General features: G+C 37.2%; 1 protein-coding gene across 1 annotated transcript; it reads left to right on the top strand.

Moving 5' to 3' along the window:
* Positions 1-5,512: 5,512 nt before the first annotated feature.
* LOC120437754 (sterile alpha motif domain-containing protein 9-like) lies at positions 5,513-9,528 on the top strand. The gene is made up of 2 exons (XM_039608299.1): positions 5,513-5,619; positions 6,509-9,528. The coding sequence occupies exon 2, from the start codon at positions 6,584-6,586 to the stop codon at positions 8,714-8,716; it is 2,133 nt and encodes a 710-aa protein (XP_039464233.1). The 5' UTR covers positions 5,513-5,619; positions 6,509-6,583; the 3' UTR covers positions 8,717-9,528.
* The last annotated feature ends 4,896 nt before the right edge of the window (positions 9,529-14,424 follow it).

The raw sequence follows: 14,424 nt of genomic DNA, 5'->3' as shown, positions 1-14,424 counted from the left end.
AATGAATGTTAGAAAATGAAAGTAATTTAGTCTGAACTGTTGTTTGAGCCTAAAGGAGCAGTACAGGCAGCAGAAATACAGCCTTAGTAGGAACTGAACTGACTGCATGTAATTGCCACTCAGTTCAATCAAAAACTGATAGGTGACCGAGTTATTGCAATTTTATACCCTTTGACACACAAAAGTTGATTAGAAGATGCAACTGACTGCCCGTTATCTCAGATCTGGTCTTTTCTTTGAAGCAACTGTTTCAAAGGAAAATAGTAATATACACAATATATACACAATAATGATTGCACATGGTTGCAATCATTATTGTGTATATATTGTGTATATTATTGTGTACATATAACAAATGGTATATTTCTGTTCTGTTTTTATGGGCTTTGAAGTCTCTAGTAATATCCTAAACTCTGGAATTTTACATGGGAAAACATTTTGCATAGTGCAAATCACAGAGTGGCATTACTATCTGCAGCACTCTTTGTGTTAAGATCAGTGTTGGGCAAGTTACCTTGAAAAAGTAATTAATTAGAGTTACTAGTTACTTCTTCAAAAAAAGTAACCGAGTTAGTAACTGAGTTACAAGATTCTTAAAGTAATTAATTACTTGAAAAGTAACTATTGCTTTACTTAAAAAAAAAACGTTTAACCCTCTGGGGTCCAGGGTATTAATTGGCCATTTTTAACTACTTTTGATTCTCCCTCCACATTTCACCTTCAACATTTCAACATCACAGCCTGATACCTGCAGGTCTGACAGCAGCAGGTGTATCACTGCTGTTTCTACCTGGAGACAGCAGTCGCCTCATTGTTCTGATACACAACACAAAACTATCCACAACATTACACGCTAACTACACAAGACAACACATTAACTACACACTCCAAATACGCTAAACGTCACAAATCTCTCACATATCAAAACTCGCTCTCTCTCTTTTTGTGCTCTCTCACTCACTCTCTCGCCGTCACTCCTAAAACTTTCCCTCTTCCTAAACAACCAAATGTCATGTTGCCATATCCTTTTTTGATTGTTCGACATGGTGCATTTTTCCAGAAGGGCAGGGTTTTTTGGGTTTTTTGGGGGTTTTTTTTGCTCATAAGCAGAGAGTGCTTGCCAGCGCTGTCCTTAGATGTTAAACGTGACAAAACTATTGAGGAAAAAACGCTGCATATATATTGTTTATCATGACTGGTTTTACGTGGCCTATCAACACAATTTAAAAACTGGTATATATCACCTTGTTTGCTTTGTCATCTCGAAGTGGTCATGTGATTGGCTTACCACGACTACTTTATTCTTCCTCAGTCAAACTGCAGCACTCATGCGATTGTTTTGCCCCCTTAACTCCAGGTGTTGTGCCAAAAAGTGATCGTCGGGCAGAAAGTGATTGCTGCCCACAAGAGCTGCTTAAAGCTGTAGCGCCCAGATTACTTACAGCTACTTCTGTGCAACTGAACTGAAGACAGCTTCAACCGTCTGTTTGTTGAAAAATAGTAACGCGAACGCACCGGATTTACTTGTTAGCAACGGTAACGGCGTTGTAACGATAGGAATAGTAATTAGTAAGATTACTCATTACTGAAAAAAGTAACGCCGTTAGTAACGCTGTTACTTGTAACACCGTTATTCCCATCACTGGTCAAGATACACATTTACAGCATCACATTTGTAAAAAAAAATTACCATCCTTCTGTTGCAAATTCAAACAGATTTTTCTTACCTTGTCTTCCAGTTCTTGCAAATGTTGCTGAACTCCTCTCAGATTTTCTGCCTATCCGTATCTGGTAAGTATGAGCTACAATCTGGGAAGCAGCTGTTTTATATAGTATAGAGCAACATGCCACACCCAGATAGGTGTGTGGGTGTATGCACATATCCATCAGCATTAGACTGTGAATGCCAAAGTGAGCAGTATGCTATGATCAAAATGTTAGAAGGAATCAAGTTAGGACATACTTGGAAAAGAGGCTATTTAAAATATTTAGATGGAAGAAAATTAAGAAGAATTTAGTCATGAAAGGTCTCAGAAAAGGCTAAAAGTCAAATCTTGTATATTTGGTGTCCATGGAAATTAATGGGTGAAAATAGCTACAATGACTTTAGACATTTATTTTCCTACTTTGATGCAACAGTATTGTTTTACTGGAAAGGTTGGTCATTTCTGGTAAAGGGTGGGGTGAGTTCATATGAACACAAATGTTACTGACAAGAGGTCATGCAAATTATTAACGCATAACTTTCTAAAACTGTAATTACAGTGTAAAAAATGATGGTCAGTTACTAAATTAATTTGATTAACATGAAAGAAATTTCTATTAACATACTTACTTTAAGGTATTTAAAGTTTTCGTTCTTTCACATAATGAAACCTACTACCACTGCATTTCTTCACTTTCGTTTCTTATTGTTAACCCGTGAACATGCCTGCTGGATTTTCTGGTACTGTCAGAGGTTTTTAATTTAGGTCCTGGAGAAACACTGGAGGAAGTGTTTAGCATTATTATCTTATAAAATAGCCAAACTGCTATTACAAGTAAAAGTTCAATAATGAAAATGTCTCTAAAATGTATTTAAATATAAATGCTGCAGATGGGTTGAGGCTAGCTTTTTGGAAGCCACTGGACCAAACAAGAGAGTATATCAAGTACTTCAGTTATTCAGTTTATTCAGCCTGTTCAAGTGGCTCAGTCGATAATCCTTTTCTCTCATGTCTTTCTCTGATGTCTCCATCAGCAAGTTCTATATTCCATGTAATGAGACAAATGGGACTTGTTGCAGGTAGACATGAAGTATAGGTTTACATGACAAAAAAGGTGGTATTAAAGGCAGAAGAAAAGACTCCAAGGCAAGTACTTTTGCACCATCAGCTTGAAACCTACTTACAAAGGGACTGTTTAAAAGTTTGCAAGAGAAACTACAATCGAGTATATTAGTTTATCCATTCTTTCCAGGTCAGTTAGTAATGTAATTAACCTCCTAAAAGGAAATAAAAATAATGCCAGTGTAAATGCCACTGGTATGCCTTAGCCTTCTAGCAGATACACCTGTGGTATCAACTTCAGAATCCTACATCACCTCAAGTTATCACATTCACAAATTTGCAATATACTTGACCTCTGACCTTGACCTTGGGTCGAGGCAACCTAGAGGTGAGATTTTCAGTAGATACAGCTACAGTATCAGTTTGAAACGCCTACATCACCTCATTCTTGCATTATCGCATTATGTCATGCCACTGCTTTGAAGAAGTTGTTGTTTTCATAAATTTTTCAGGTCGGTGGTTTTGACCCAACTGTTAATTTAGGTGTCCCTCTTTGTGTTGTCTAAGGGAGAATTGGGTTTGAAAGACCTCGTCTTTAACTAACTTGATGTTTTGTAACTCTTCTTACAGTTTTTTCTGATTGCTTAAGCACATTTTTTGTAACTATTGGCTATTTTTGCAAAACTCTACACACAAATAAGAAAACCTGTCACCCAATTATCAAAACATTGTAGTTCCCTTGCAAAAGCGAACACAGCTAGATTAACTCTTCACACCTTCGTAAAAATGGTGTTTTCGTATCAAACAGTACACACAAGACATCATCTACTAAGCACACAATGCGCCAACTGCACACTGATGGTATGAATACAAAACACATCTGGCTTTTGCTTTCTCTGTGTACAGAGGTCAATTTGAGGTCACATTTTTGTCATAGTGTCATGTAAACATACAAGGATCCAAACTTCAAGTATTGGTGTTTATTCACACTCATCAAAACCAAGACAAAGTCAGAACACAAAACAGGAATTTCACAAAAAAAAGGAAAAAAAAGACAATCAGTCTACATCATGTCATCTTTCTGGGTCTGGCCACAAAATTTCGTCCACATCGCATGCGATATCCTCCAGTCCAAGGCACCAGGGAAAATATCTCCTTGAATGCCGTATCCAGGCCTGATATGATGCCTGGTCAATATCTCCACATGCCTCTTCCATTGCCTGTAAAAGGGCTACCTGTTGATGAGGATGATGGTCGTACACTTTCCAGCGCCAGGCAGAGAAGAACTCCTCGATGGGATTTAAGAATGGAGAGTATGGAGGGAGGTTGAGTGCCATGAAGGATGGGTGGTCTGTAAACCAGTTGCGGACCAAAGCAGCCCTATGGAAACTAACATTGTCCCACATGATGACATATCGGGTCTGCTCTGGTCTCTGAACAGTGAGTATGTCATGCAAGGTGTCCAGGAATGCAATAATGTGTGCAGTGTTGTATGGGCCTATGGTTGCATGATGGTGAACAACACAAGGTGTTGGCTTATAGCTGCACACATGGTTATGTTACCACCACGTTGTCCTGGGACATTGATGATGGCACGGTGTCCAATAATGTTCCTGCCACGTCTCCTGGTTTTACTGAGGTTAAAACCGGCCTCATCCACAAAAAGTAGCTCATGTCCCATTGCATCTGCTTCTAGTTCCATCACTCTCTGGACAAGACAAAACAAATGCAACACATCAGGCCCATGCACAGCACTACAGTATGCACTTCCAAATTCAGAACCAATGACACTAGCTTACCTGCACATAGGTAAAGACAATGAACTGACCGTCAGCTTTCACTGTTGTGACAACCCAGCCCAACCTGCTACTCTTTGACTTTTGTTTTACTGCAAATTAAACCTCTTTGTTCACATCTTAATATTCCTAAATGTCATCCTTGATAAATGTTTACTCTTGTTTTTATTTTAAATACAGGCAATTCTCAAGTAGCAGAAGGTCACAGAAGTCAGATTCATCAAGTGCTGTTATGTATGTGCAAGGATTGATTTGGTCTGTACTGTATTGTTTTCTTTTAAATAACAGTAAATAAGTAGTTTGTTTGAGTATATTTCTGTTTTATGTAGGGCAAGAAAAAATCTTAACATTAGGTCCACTTACTTGACTTTTCTGGAATTTAAGCCACATCTCAAACATGACAATGACTTCAGTGTGCTCATATGGGCTTCACAGTTACTAGATCTTGATTGCAGACGAGATGAATAGAGGATGGCTGATAATTTTCAAAAAATGAAAATGACATTTTGCAGTTTTGTTCAATCAAATATAGTAAAATTATTAAAATAAATAAATAAAGATCTGAAATGAGCTGATTGTGATGAGGAGGACTTTACTGACTTTCATTGATGAACTGTGCTAGATTTGATAGTTTGCTGTGCAGTCTATTCTCTCTATTTATTGTTTTCAGACATTTATCTTAATGATTTGATAATAAAACCAACACCTTAATGATACAGCATTATATTATTGTAACTTAAAACCTAAAACACATGACAGGCAAACTATTTACAAGAAAACATCACTTTTCAGTTTCATTTTCATTTCTGCTGAAACATGTGCGAGGCATTGAAGGTATTTTTAGTCATGCACAAGCATTAATACAATTGTCTCACTAACATGTTTGATCACCAAGACGAGATGAAATCACTCTCAGCACAATGAAATATATACGTAACACCACAGAGACGGGAATGTGCAGTATGCAGCAGGCGTGGCTCGGTTTGTTTAAATTTCAATCTTGTGCTCTCCACTCATCCACACACCTGCTGCAGCTCCAACAGGTCTCTTAACAGGTGAGTAGGCAGAAATATTAGTTGCTTGTTTGTAAAAGATTTCAGAGTACACATACATGTTTTTTGCGGGGTTTATAACATGTGCTACTACTGTACACTTAACAGAAGTAACAAATGTCACATGTAATAATGTATGATATAAAACAAAAAAGATGTAATCTTGTTTATTATGGTTTATTGGCAAAGTACCTAAACAATAGTTGACTCTATTAGTGCAGGTTTTTCTTGACTTTGAGTTAAAAAAAAAACTATTTTTTACTACACACTGGACTTTGGTGCAGTCTCTCTGTTCATTCACTGTCAGAAAAGAAGCTTTCTTCTAATTTCCTAAACAGTATATTATATTGTTTGTATTTTATTACTATGTACAAGAAGTCAACCAACAAATTGTCATTGCTATCCATACAGCCAAATTAGCAGGCAGACTTCAAAGTTATTATGAAAAGTTTATAACTCTACTTCACCACTCTGGTAAATGTAAGATTGAATATCACACTGATTTTTTTGTTTTTCCAAATTCTAAAGAAAACAGTGTTTTCACTGTTTTCTTTAGAAAAGTATGTGTTGAAAAAGTTTTTGGTTGTTCAGAGCAAAACTTATTGCAATCGTATGTTAATCAGAAAGTGCTGATCACATGACAGCTGAGAGATTTATGAAATGCAGAAAACCTTAGAGCTCCCATTTTTCAAGCAATAATTATATGAAATTATATTGTGTAAAAGCTTAAATGTTGGAAGTAACAGAAGTTGTATACATCTATCTGTGTGGTTGTCAAGATCTATTTTGTCACTCAATATATGTTTAAATTATGTACAATATTATCTATTTGGTAAATATATATTTTAAAATGAATAGATCATTTACATCCATCTCATCCTCACTTCTCCAGGTGTCTGATTTCGGTAACAGAAGGAATAAAGAAAATAAACATAAATTTCATCTCTTGAAGTTTGAACTCATTGCAATGAACCTAAATACAGCAGAAACTGAGACGGCTGACATCAGTGAAGATGTGGAAGCAGAAGTTTTATGTAATAACTTCTGGAAACTGTGCATTTCAGAGTATGTGAAACAAAACCCAGAGTTCAAAAACACACAGCTGTTCACTTTGTTGGTGCTGCTGAACGCATATGTTCCTAATTCTTACCTCCGTATGGATGAGTGTCAACAGATCCTTGGACCACCTGATCTAATCCATGGAGGCCCTCCCTTTGAAGAACGAATGGAGCCTTTCACCTTTTTGATCAGTCCAGACCCTGAACATGTGACAATAATTCACCCAGTGATTGCACAGAGATCTGTGGAGCTGCTGCATGTTTTGAAGATTAACAGAAGCACTACAGTGAAAAAATTAATGCACTTACTATGTGGAGCTGAGAGTGAACTACGAATTGCCGAATACGTCAAAGATTTGCTAACAAAGAGAGAAATGGGGGAGGATGGTCAAGAGAAATTCTCAAAGTTGATCAGGGATATTAAGAAAAAAGAGAGGTTTTACCATGCTGTCTCTGTACTGAAATGTGCATCAGAAAAATTTGAAACGAATCCTATTTTTCCTCAAACAATTGCTCGTCTGTATCATAAGAAGGATACAACAAAAGCTGAAGAATGGGCAAAGGATACGACTAGGGCTGAAAAATGGGCGGAAAAGGCGATTGAAAGAGCTCCAAACAACTCTTACATGGCTGACACTCTGGCACAAGTTTATAAGAAACGCTTCATTGATGCTGGTCAGGATATTTTAAAAAAGGCACAAAAGGCCTTCCAAGCATTTAAAGATGTGGAGGAGAAAGCTGAGAATGAAGCGCTCTCAGAGACGATGGAGGCAGCTGATGCTGAAAGCAGGTCGGATACCTTCAACAACAGAGGGCGCTTTGGTTTCATTCAAGTCGCAAAGTTAGCTTTTGAGAAACCCAACTACTCCCCTGCAAATATTTATCCAGATATAAAAACAAAAGTTGAAGAGGAGTTCAACTTTTTTGAATGGTATCTAACCTACTCCAAACCAGGCATGAGTACCTTGGAGCCACATTACTTCTGGAGCGATGTTGCACTCTGTTATGAGCACTACACAAACAAAAGAGTAGCAGCCTTTCAGGATACCAGCTTTCCAGGCCTCCTTGATTTCCTGAACCATGGACTTTTCATGTCAAAGGGAAGACGTGCTGAATTTGAGGAACCTGAAAAAACTGTGTCTGATTTAGAGAAAATTCAAGAATGTCTGAAGGCTGCATACGAGGAAAATGTTGAAGATATCAAACTAGCAGAGAGGTACATCCTCTCCAACATCCTCTTAAGCAACAAGATGCCAGATTCTCCTAAACTCAGCCCAGTGAATGAACTCCAAATGATCATTCACACATTGTTGGGCAGAGAAGAAGGAAGTATTAGACCTGAGTTTTACCTTTTGGTGCTGATGTTGTTTTGGCCTGAAAATCAGCTTCAGGTGCCGCAAAACAAGGACGATGAAGAAGTCGGACAAAAGGCGACAAAGGACAGTAAGTCAGCAGACTCAACCTGGGAGGATACGAACACTGTTGAGGAACGAGACAAAGAACCTGGGGAACCTGCACAACTTCCTGCTGACAACATGTTTGACCTCAACCTGCAACAGTATGTCACATTCATGGAGGACACATTTAAGAAAGCCAACTATGCCAAGTACCTGCGAGGACGTTACTTGTTGCCACTGTTTTTTCTGGGAAAAGGCTCCGGACTGAGCAAATGGATCCACAAATCCAGGCTGGATGCAATAGTGGAGGAGAAGGTGGACGCTGAGTTAAAGGATAAACAAAATAAAAAGGAGAAGATGAGGCGGATCAATGATCTGTGGCTCAGAGGGAAAGTGTGGCACATTCCAGAAATCAGAGATATCCTTCTTCCGGTCCAGACAGAGCCGAGTTCTTCTGCAGAGTCACAGGAGCATGAAGAACAGGAAGTGTGTGTTTGTGTAGGAGACCAGAAAATAAAGGCAAGAACAGAAGCTCAACCACCTGAACCAGCACTGCCAACGACGCTTTTCTATCTGGGCTTCACCATTCAGGGTCCTGTTGTCTTTAAAGTGGGAGACCTTAACTCTGACAGTGACCATCAGTGAACTCTATTATGGACATTTACTTTACTGAGTTTACTGTGAAAAACAGTAAAAGTAAAGCTGGATTCATACCTGAAAAATACTACATGTTTGCAGCTGTAGATAAAGAAGAAATAGTAGTTAATATAAAAATAACAGCAGTAATGTGCTTTTACTCAATCTGTCTGAATCAGAGTTATTGTAGCATTTAGTCTTTGATTAATTTTTTTCTTGTTTTTGAGTTTTGAGTGTAATTACAGGTTTACAGAGTAGGTTTATTAATAATAATAATAATTTCTGTGTTTTATTAATTTCTTGTTGGCAACCAAAATTAGTTAGTGTAGTTTTTATTTGTTTTACAGTTAGCTGTTAAGCTTTTTAACATCTAGTTTATTTAGCTAGTTATATTAGTTTAGTGTCTAAATCTGGATTATCCTGCATTTAATGAGTTTTGCTTCGTATTTCTGCAACATATTTCTCACTGTACTCATGGCTTTCAAAGAAATATGTTTTGAAAATGTAATAAAAATATATACCTTTGAATAGTCTATTTTTTATGTTTTGTTATGTTTGAATCTGTGTGTATGTATGTGTTTAAGTTTAGTAATATAGAATAAGGTCTAATTTTCTAATAATTGAAAAGTAAAACATTACACTGAACTATTTTCTTTTTCCAGACTCCATTTTCTCTCTAAAGTAAAATAGTAGTAGTAAAATAGTAAAATCATTTAAAAGATGTGGGTCCATGTAGGACCTTATAAAATGTATACTTCAAAGTCAAATTTTCACAGGTCAGATTTTAATGATTGAATGTAACAGAATGCCACAGTGACGAAATAAAGATGGCTTTACTTTTTTTTTTTTAAAGTGAAAATGACACGTTGCAGTTTTGTTCAATTAAATATGGTAAAATGATTAAAATAAACAAATGCATAAAGCAAGGGCGTAGATTTGGCATGGACGGAAGGGACACGTCCCCACCAATATCCAGCTATTATTGAATTGTCTCCACCAATAATTTGATCTCTGCAAGTAAAGAAAAACAAACCCGATAGAAAGAAAAAAAAAGATCTGTCAACGTCTCATTCACCCAGCGGTGCAGAAAGAGTTAAATTACGTTCTCTATTGGAGTCCTACATCATGTGACAAATATGGCCAATGTGATTGGCTGTGCCTTTCAGGGAGCTCTGTTTAGTTTTAGCAGCGGCAAACCTGCGCTGCAAGGAAGAGAGGAGGATGGCAGCAAAAAGGAAGAACCTGGATATAAGAAAGTATTTTTCAATGAAACCTGTAAGCAGAGATGGGCAGTAACGCGTTATAAGTAACGCGTTACTGTAATCCGATTACTTTTTTCAAGTAACGAGTAAAGTAAGGGATTACTATTGCAAAAACGGTAATTAGATTACCGTTACTTTTCCGTAGGAACGCTGCGTTACTGCGTTACTAAAACCGTGATTTTTTTGCGAGAATGTCTCATGACAGTGACGTAAGTGAGTGCGACGTTCGTGACAACAGCTGTGTGCAGATCAACAATGGATAATATATCGAGTGCGGGAGAGAGTATGAGCGTGCAGCGTTTAAAGCGTGGAAGTACTGACCTTACTTTGAGTTTGATTCCATAAAAAGCGCGCCAAACTGTGTTTAAAAAGTACCGCATCCGCATCTGCCAATGGAATGAGTCACCACAAAAAAAAACCATGAAATTACTCTCGCAAAGATTAAAAAACAAAACAAAACACATCTCTCCATAACAAAATGGAGCCCGAAAGAAAAAGAAATGTTTCTGCTGTGTGGGATCATTTTGATGTTTTAACTGCAAAGAAGGTAATAGTTTGTCTGTCTTTGTTTCAGTGTAATCTATCAGAATAGGAAAAACAGCAATGTGAGTTGAAGTGTAAATTATTTATTTCATTTTATGCAGGTTAAATGTCGCATCTGTTCTGCGGCGCTTTCTTACACAAACAAAAGCACCTCCTTAATGTTTAGGCATTACAGAGAACCCAAACATGAAAATGAGGAGACAAACACACCGAGAATGAACACAGGTCGGGCTATATTGACACTGAACAGCTTTATCATCATTTTTTTTTTATTAATATGTGTTTTATTATTTTGAAATCAAGCATCTAGGAAGACTGTTCTGGACCAGGCAGTCCTGAATTTTATTAGAAGGGACTGCCAACCCCTTAGTATTGTGGAGAGTGTTGGAGAGAAACATTCCAAGATCAGAGGATCCTTTAAGGTACTGGGGATGAGGAAGACATCTTATCAGAACTTTTTCCACCTGACTTTACAGTTTTTTTGTGTACCCCATCTTCATCTGTGCCTGTGAGTTTTCCAAAGCTGGGGAAATGGTGTCAAAAAAAACGCAATAGACTGAATGCAAAAAACATTGGATAAACTTATTTTTCTGAATAGAATTTTATAATAAACTCTGAGTCAAATGGGTAATATTACATTCACAATACTTTCATTTTAATTTTCACTTAGTGTCATTCACAATATATTTTATAGATGTCTACAATATTTGAAATGTAAAAGATATAAAATGATTCCATGGAAAGTACCTTACAGTGTACAAGTATGACGAGGTCATTGAATCAGTGTCTGTTGTGAGTCTCAAGTAAGTTGCCTGCAATGATATTTAAGGTCCAGCAGGTGTCAGTATGGAGCAAAACAGCAACATTGTGTCGACACAGTATCGATACAGTTTGGGGAATGTGCTGAAACGCTTCACGAGGCCTCATCTACCCATCACTAGCTGCAGCACACCTGCACCAGGGTAAACCTCCGCCTACCCCAGTCCTGCTTTACAGGTGAAAATAGAGCAACAGGGCCGCTAGTCTTTGATTTTATTTATTTTCTGCTGTGTTTTACTTGCATCTATTTGAAAGAGTGAGTGTAAACACAAAAAAATATTTTATTTTATGTGCTGGAATGTGCAGAAAATAGGTTTAAATGTTAAACAAATTTCTTCCAGTCAGAGAATGTTGCATATAATTAAATTTTTGCTTCATGCATAAAGTTAAAAGATTAAAACTAATAAAACAAGTTTTAAAAAGAGACTTTTCCATTTGATTACATTTTGTATGATGAATTATGCGGAAAAAGTAGAATTGGGCTGAAAGATCTATCGCTTTATCACCTATTCAGGTTGTAAATCATGTTTTTAAAAAGTAACTAAGTAATTAATTACTTTTGAAAATAAGTAATCAGTAAAGTAATGGGATTACTTTTGGGGGGAAATAATCAGCAATTAGTTACTGATTACTTTTTTCAAGTAACTTGACCAACACTGCCTGTAAGTCACTTAAAGTCAAGTTAACTCATAAAATGTGTCCATCATAATAACGTTACAGGCTATGCTAGGCTTTGGCCCACATCAGTCTAAAATTGTATGTAACCATGAATAACGTGTTTTGTAAACTAACTGCACAACAGGCAGCACTATTAGTTATCTCAGTCTCCCAGAGTAGCATTTCTAATTTTGATTGAAACTGTCAGAGAAAACGGCAGCCTCGAGCAAGCCAGGATATTAGTTTACAGAGGCTGTTAAAATGATATGTCTAACGTTAAAATGTTGGTGACACAATAATTTCATCCTAATGGCACTGACATATTCATAGGGTTCATTTTTGAGACAAAATATCATGAGGTAGTCATGATTTTGCAAATATTCCACCTTGTAGTGCAGTTTGCACAAATTGTTTTAAAAATGCACTCACCCTACAAACATTACTGATGAGTCAAGATCTACACAAAGTGACAGAAACACTGAAGCAGCTACACATTTTATTCTTATTGTCATGTATGTCCTATTTGTCAGGTGACAGAAGAACCAACACAAAGCTCAGAGAGTAATGGTGATACAAGATCACAGGTGAAATTGAAGATGACTTGTTGGTTCATGACTGTATTTGAAGCACATGTGTGACTGCATGTATTTGGAATGTCTCACTGTTATTTATCAGGTGACAGAGGCAGCTCTGCCATGTTGTAGCTCAGACAGAGGTGAAGAGGCGAGGTCACAGGAGACTGACTGATGATTTGGTGCTATAGATTAACTAGTATTAATTATCATGACAGTTGTTAGGCTGCTGATGTAAATCGATTCATTAGTATATATTTGACAAAGAATCTGAATTGACAAGTCTCACTTTTTATATGGCACGAATCAATGTGTTATTTTATCAGGTGGCAGTATGTCCTAGTGCAGCCAAAGGGGAAGAGCCAGGGCCAAAGGTGAGGCACATCAAGCACATAATAATAATTTTAATCTGAGGATAAAACACATGTACTGAGGCTGAAAGAAGCTTCAATGCTCTCAGAAGACTAAAAACATGGCTAAGGTCAACAATGACTCACATGAGATTAAACAATGCTGCTGTGTACCATGTCCACCAGGAGAGACTGGACAGTATAGATGTAAAACCAATATGCCAGCAGTTTATCTCAGTTAACGAGAGGAGAAGGCATGTGTTTGGCTCCTTCACATAGTGGACATTGAGTTGTTGTGTGGGACACCAGTAGTCCATGTCTGTTGCTGTAACAGTAGTTCATGTTTAGAATAAAAAATCCCAGCTCACTGATTTGATCGGGGCAACAGTGCCTAAAATGTTGCATAATTTTGCTGAGAGATCTTTTACTTTGTGGTAATCTTAGATGAGTAGTTTTATGGACAAAAACCAGCAGGTCATTCAGTGTTCCCTTAGTGCTAATGTATCAGAGATGTTGGTGTACTATAACTGAAGTAATGTTGTTAAGTCCTTAAAGTCATGTTCTTTTATCATCATGACTGTATTTGAAGCTATTTTTATTTTCGTATGACACCTGATTTATATGGAATATGGCTGAAGTAAACTAAAGCCTAAAATACTTAGTCAGTCATTTGTTTAATAGTAATTTAACATTATATAATTCACATATAAAACTATGAATTGTAATTTTAAATGGTTTAAAAGCATGTAGAATAGCATATGTAGGCAAGTATATTTCTCCTTTTTTTATCAAGAAGCAAAGACAAAAAGGAAAAAAAAGAAACGGGGCAGGGTTCGATGGTTGAATCATCCGTCCCCACCAATGCCAAAACCAAATCTACGCCCTTGGCATAAAGATCTGAAATCAGCTGATTGTGATGAAAACTTTATCGACTTTCATTGATTGACCTGTATTAGCTTTGATGGTTTGCAGTCCATTCTTCTATTTATCGCTTTAAGAAATGCTCTGATTGGATCTTAATGATTTGATAGGAAAACCAACAGCTTAATTGTCATGGTCCTGAGTCTGCCGACTCAGTGTTTTGTGTTTCTTTATGCTTTTGTTTATTCTGATTATGTTTTCCGTTATGATTTTCCATTTGTTAGGTTTCTGTTCTGTGCCTGCCCTGTTCCCACTTCTGTGTTCCCTCTGTCTGTCTATGGTGTCACACTGTCTGCTTGTGAATCTGTCTGTTTAGTTCAGTGTCTTGTCTGGTTCTCTGTGTCTGAGTTTCCTGTTTTATTCTGAAGGTCTCTGTCTCATGTGAGTGTGTTCAGGTTACATTTCCCCTGTCCCGTCAGCTCTGATTTCTCCCAGGTGTGTTGCCCGCCTGTCTCTCATCTACAGAAGAGGATTAGGGCCACTGGGGGAAAAAAAGTGGGCACGTCTTTGTTTTTTTCTTCTTTTCCTGAATTCTGAGAAAAAAGTCAGAATTCTGACTTTAATCTCAGAATTCTGACTTTTTTCTCAGATGT

The sequence above is a fragment of the Oreochromis aureus genome, linkage group 3, assembly GCF_013358895.1.
Source record: "Oreochromis aureus strain Israel breed Guangdong linkage group 3, ZZ_aureus, whole genome shotgun sequence".
NCBI lineage: Eukaryota > Metazoa > Chordata > Actinopteri > Cichliformes > Cichlidae > Oreochromis > Oreochromis aureus.
This window is presented reverse-complemented; position numbering and strand designations above follow the sequence as displayed.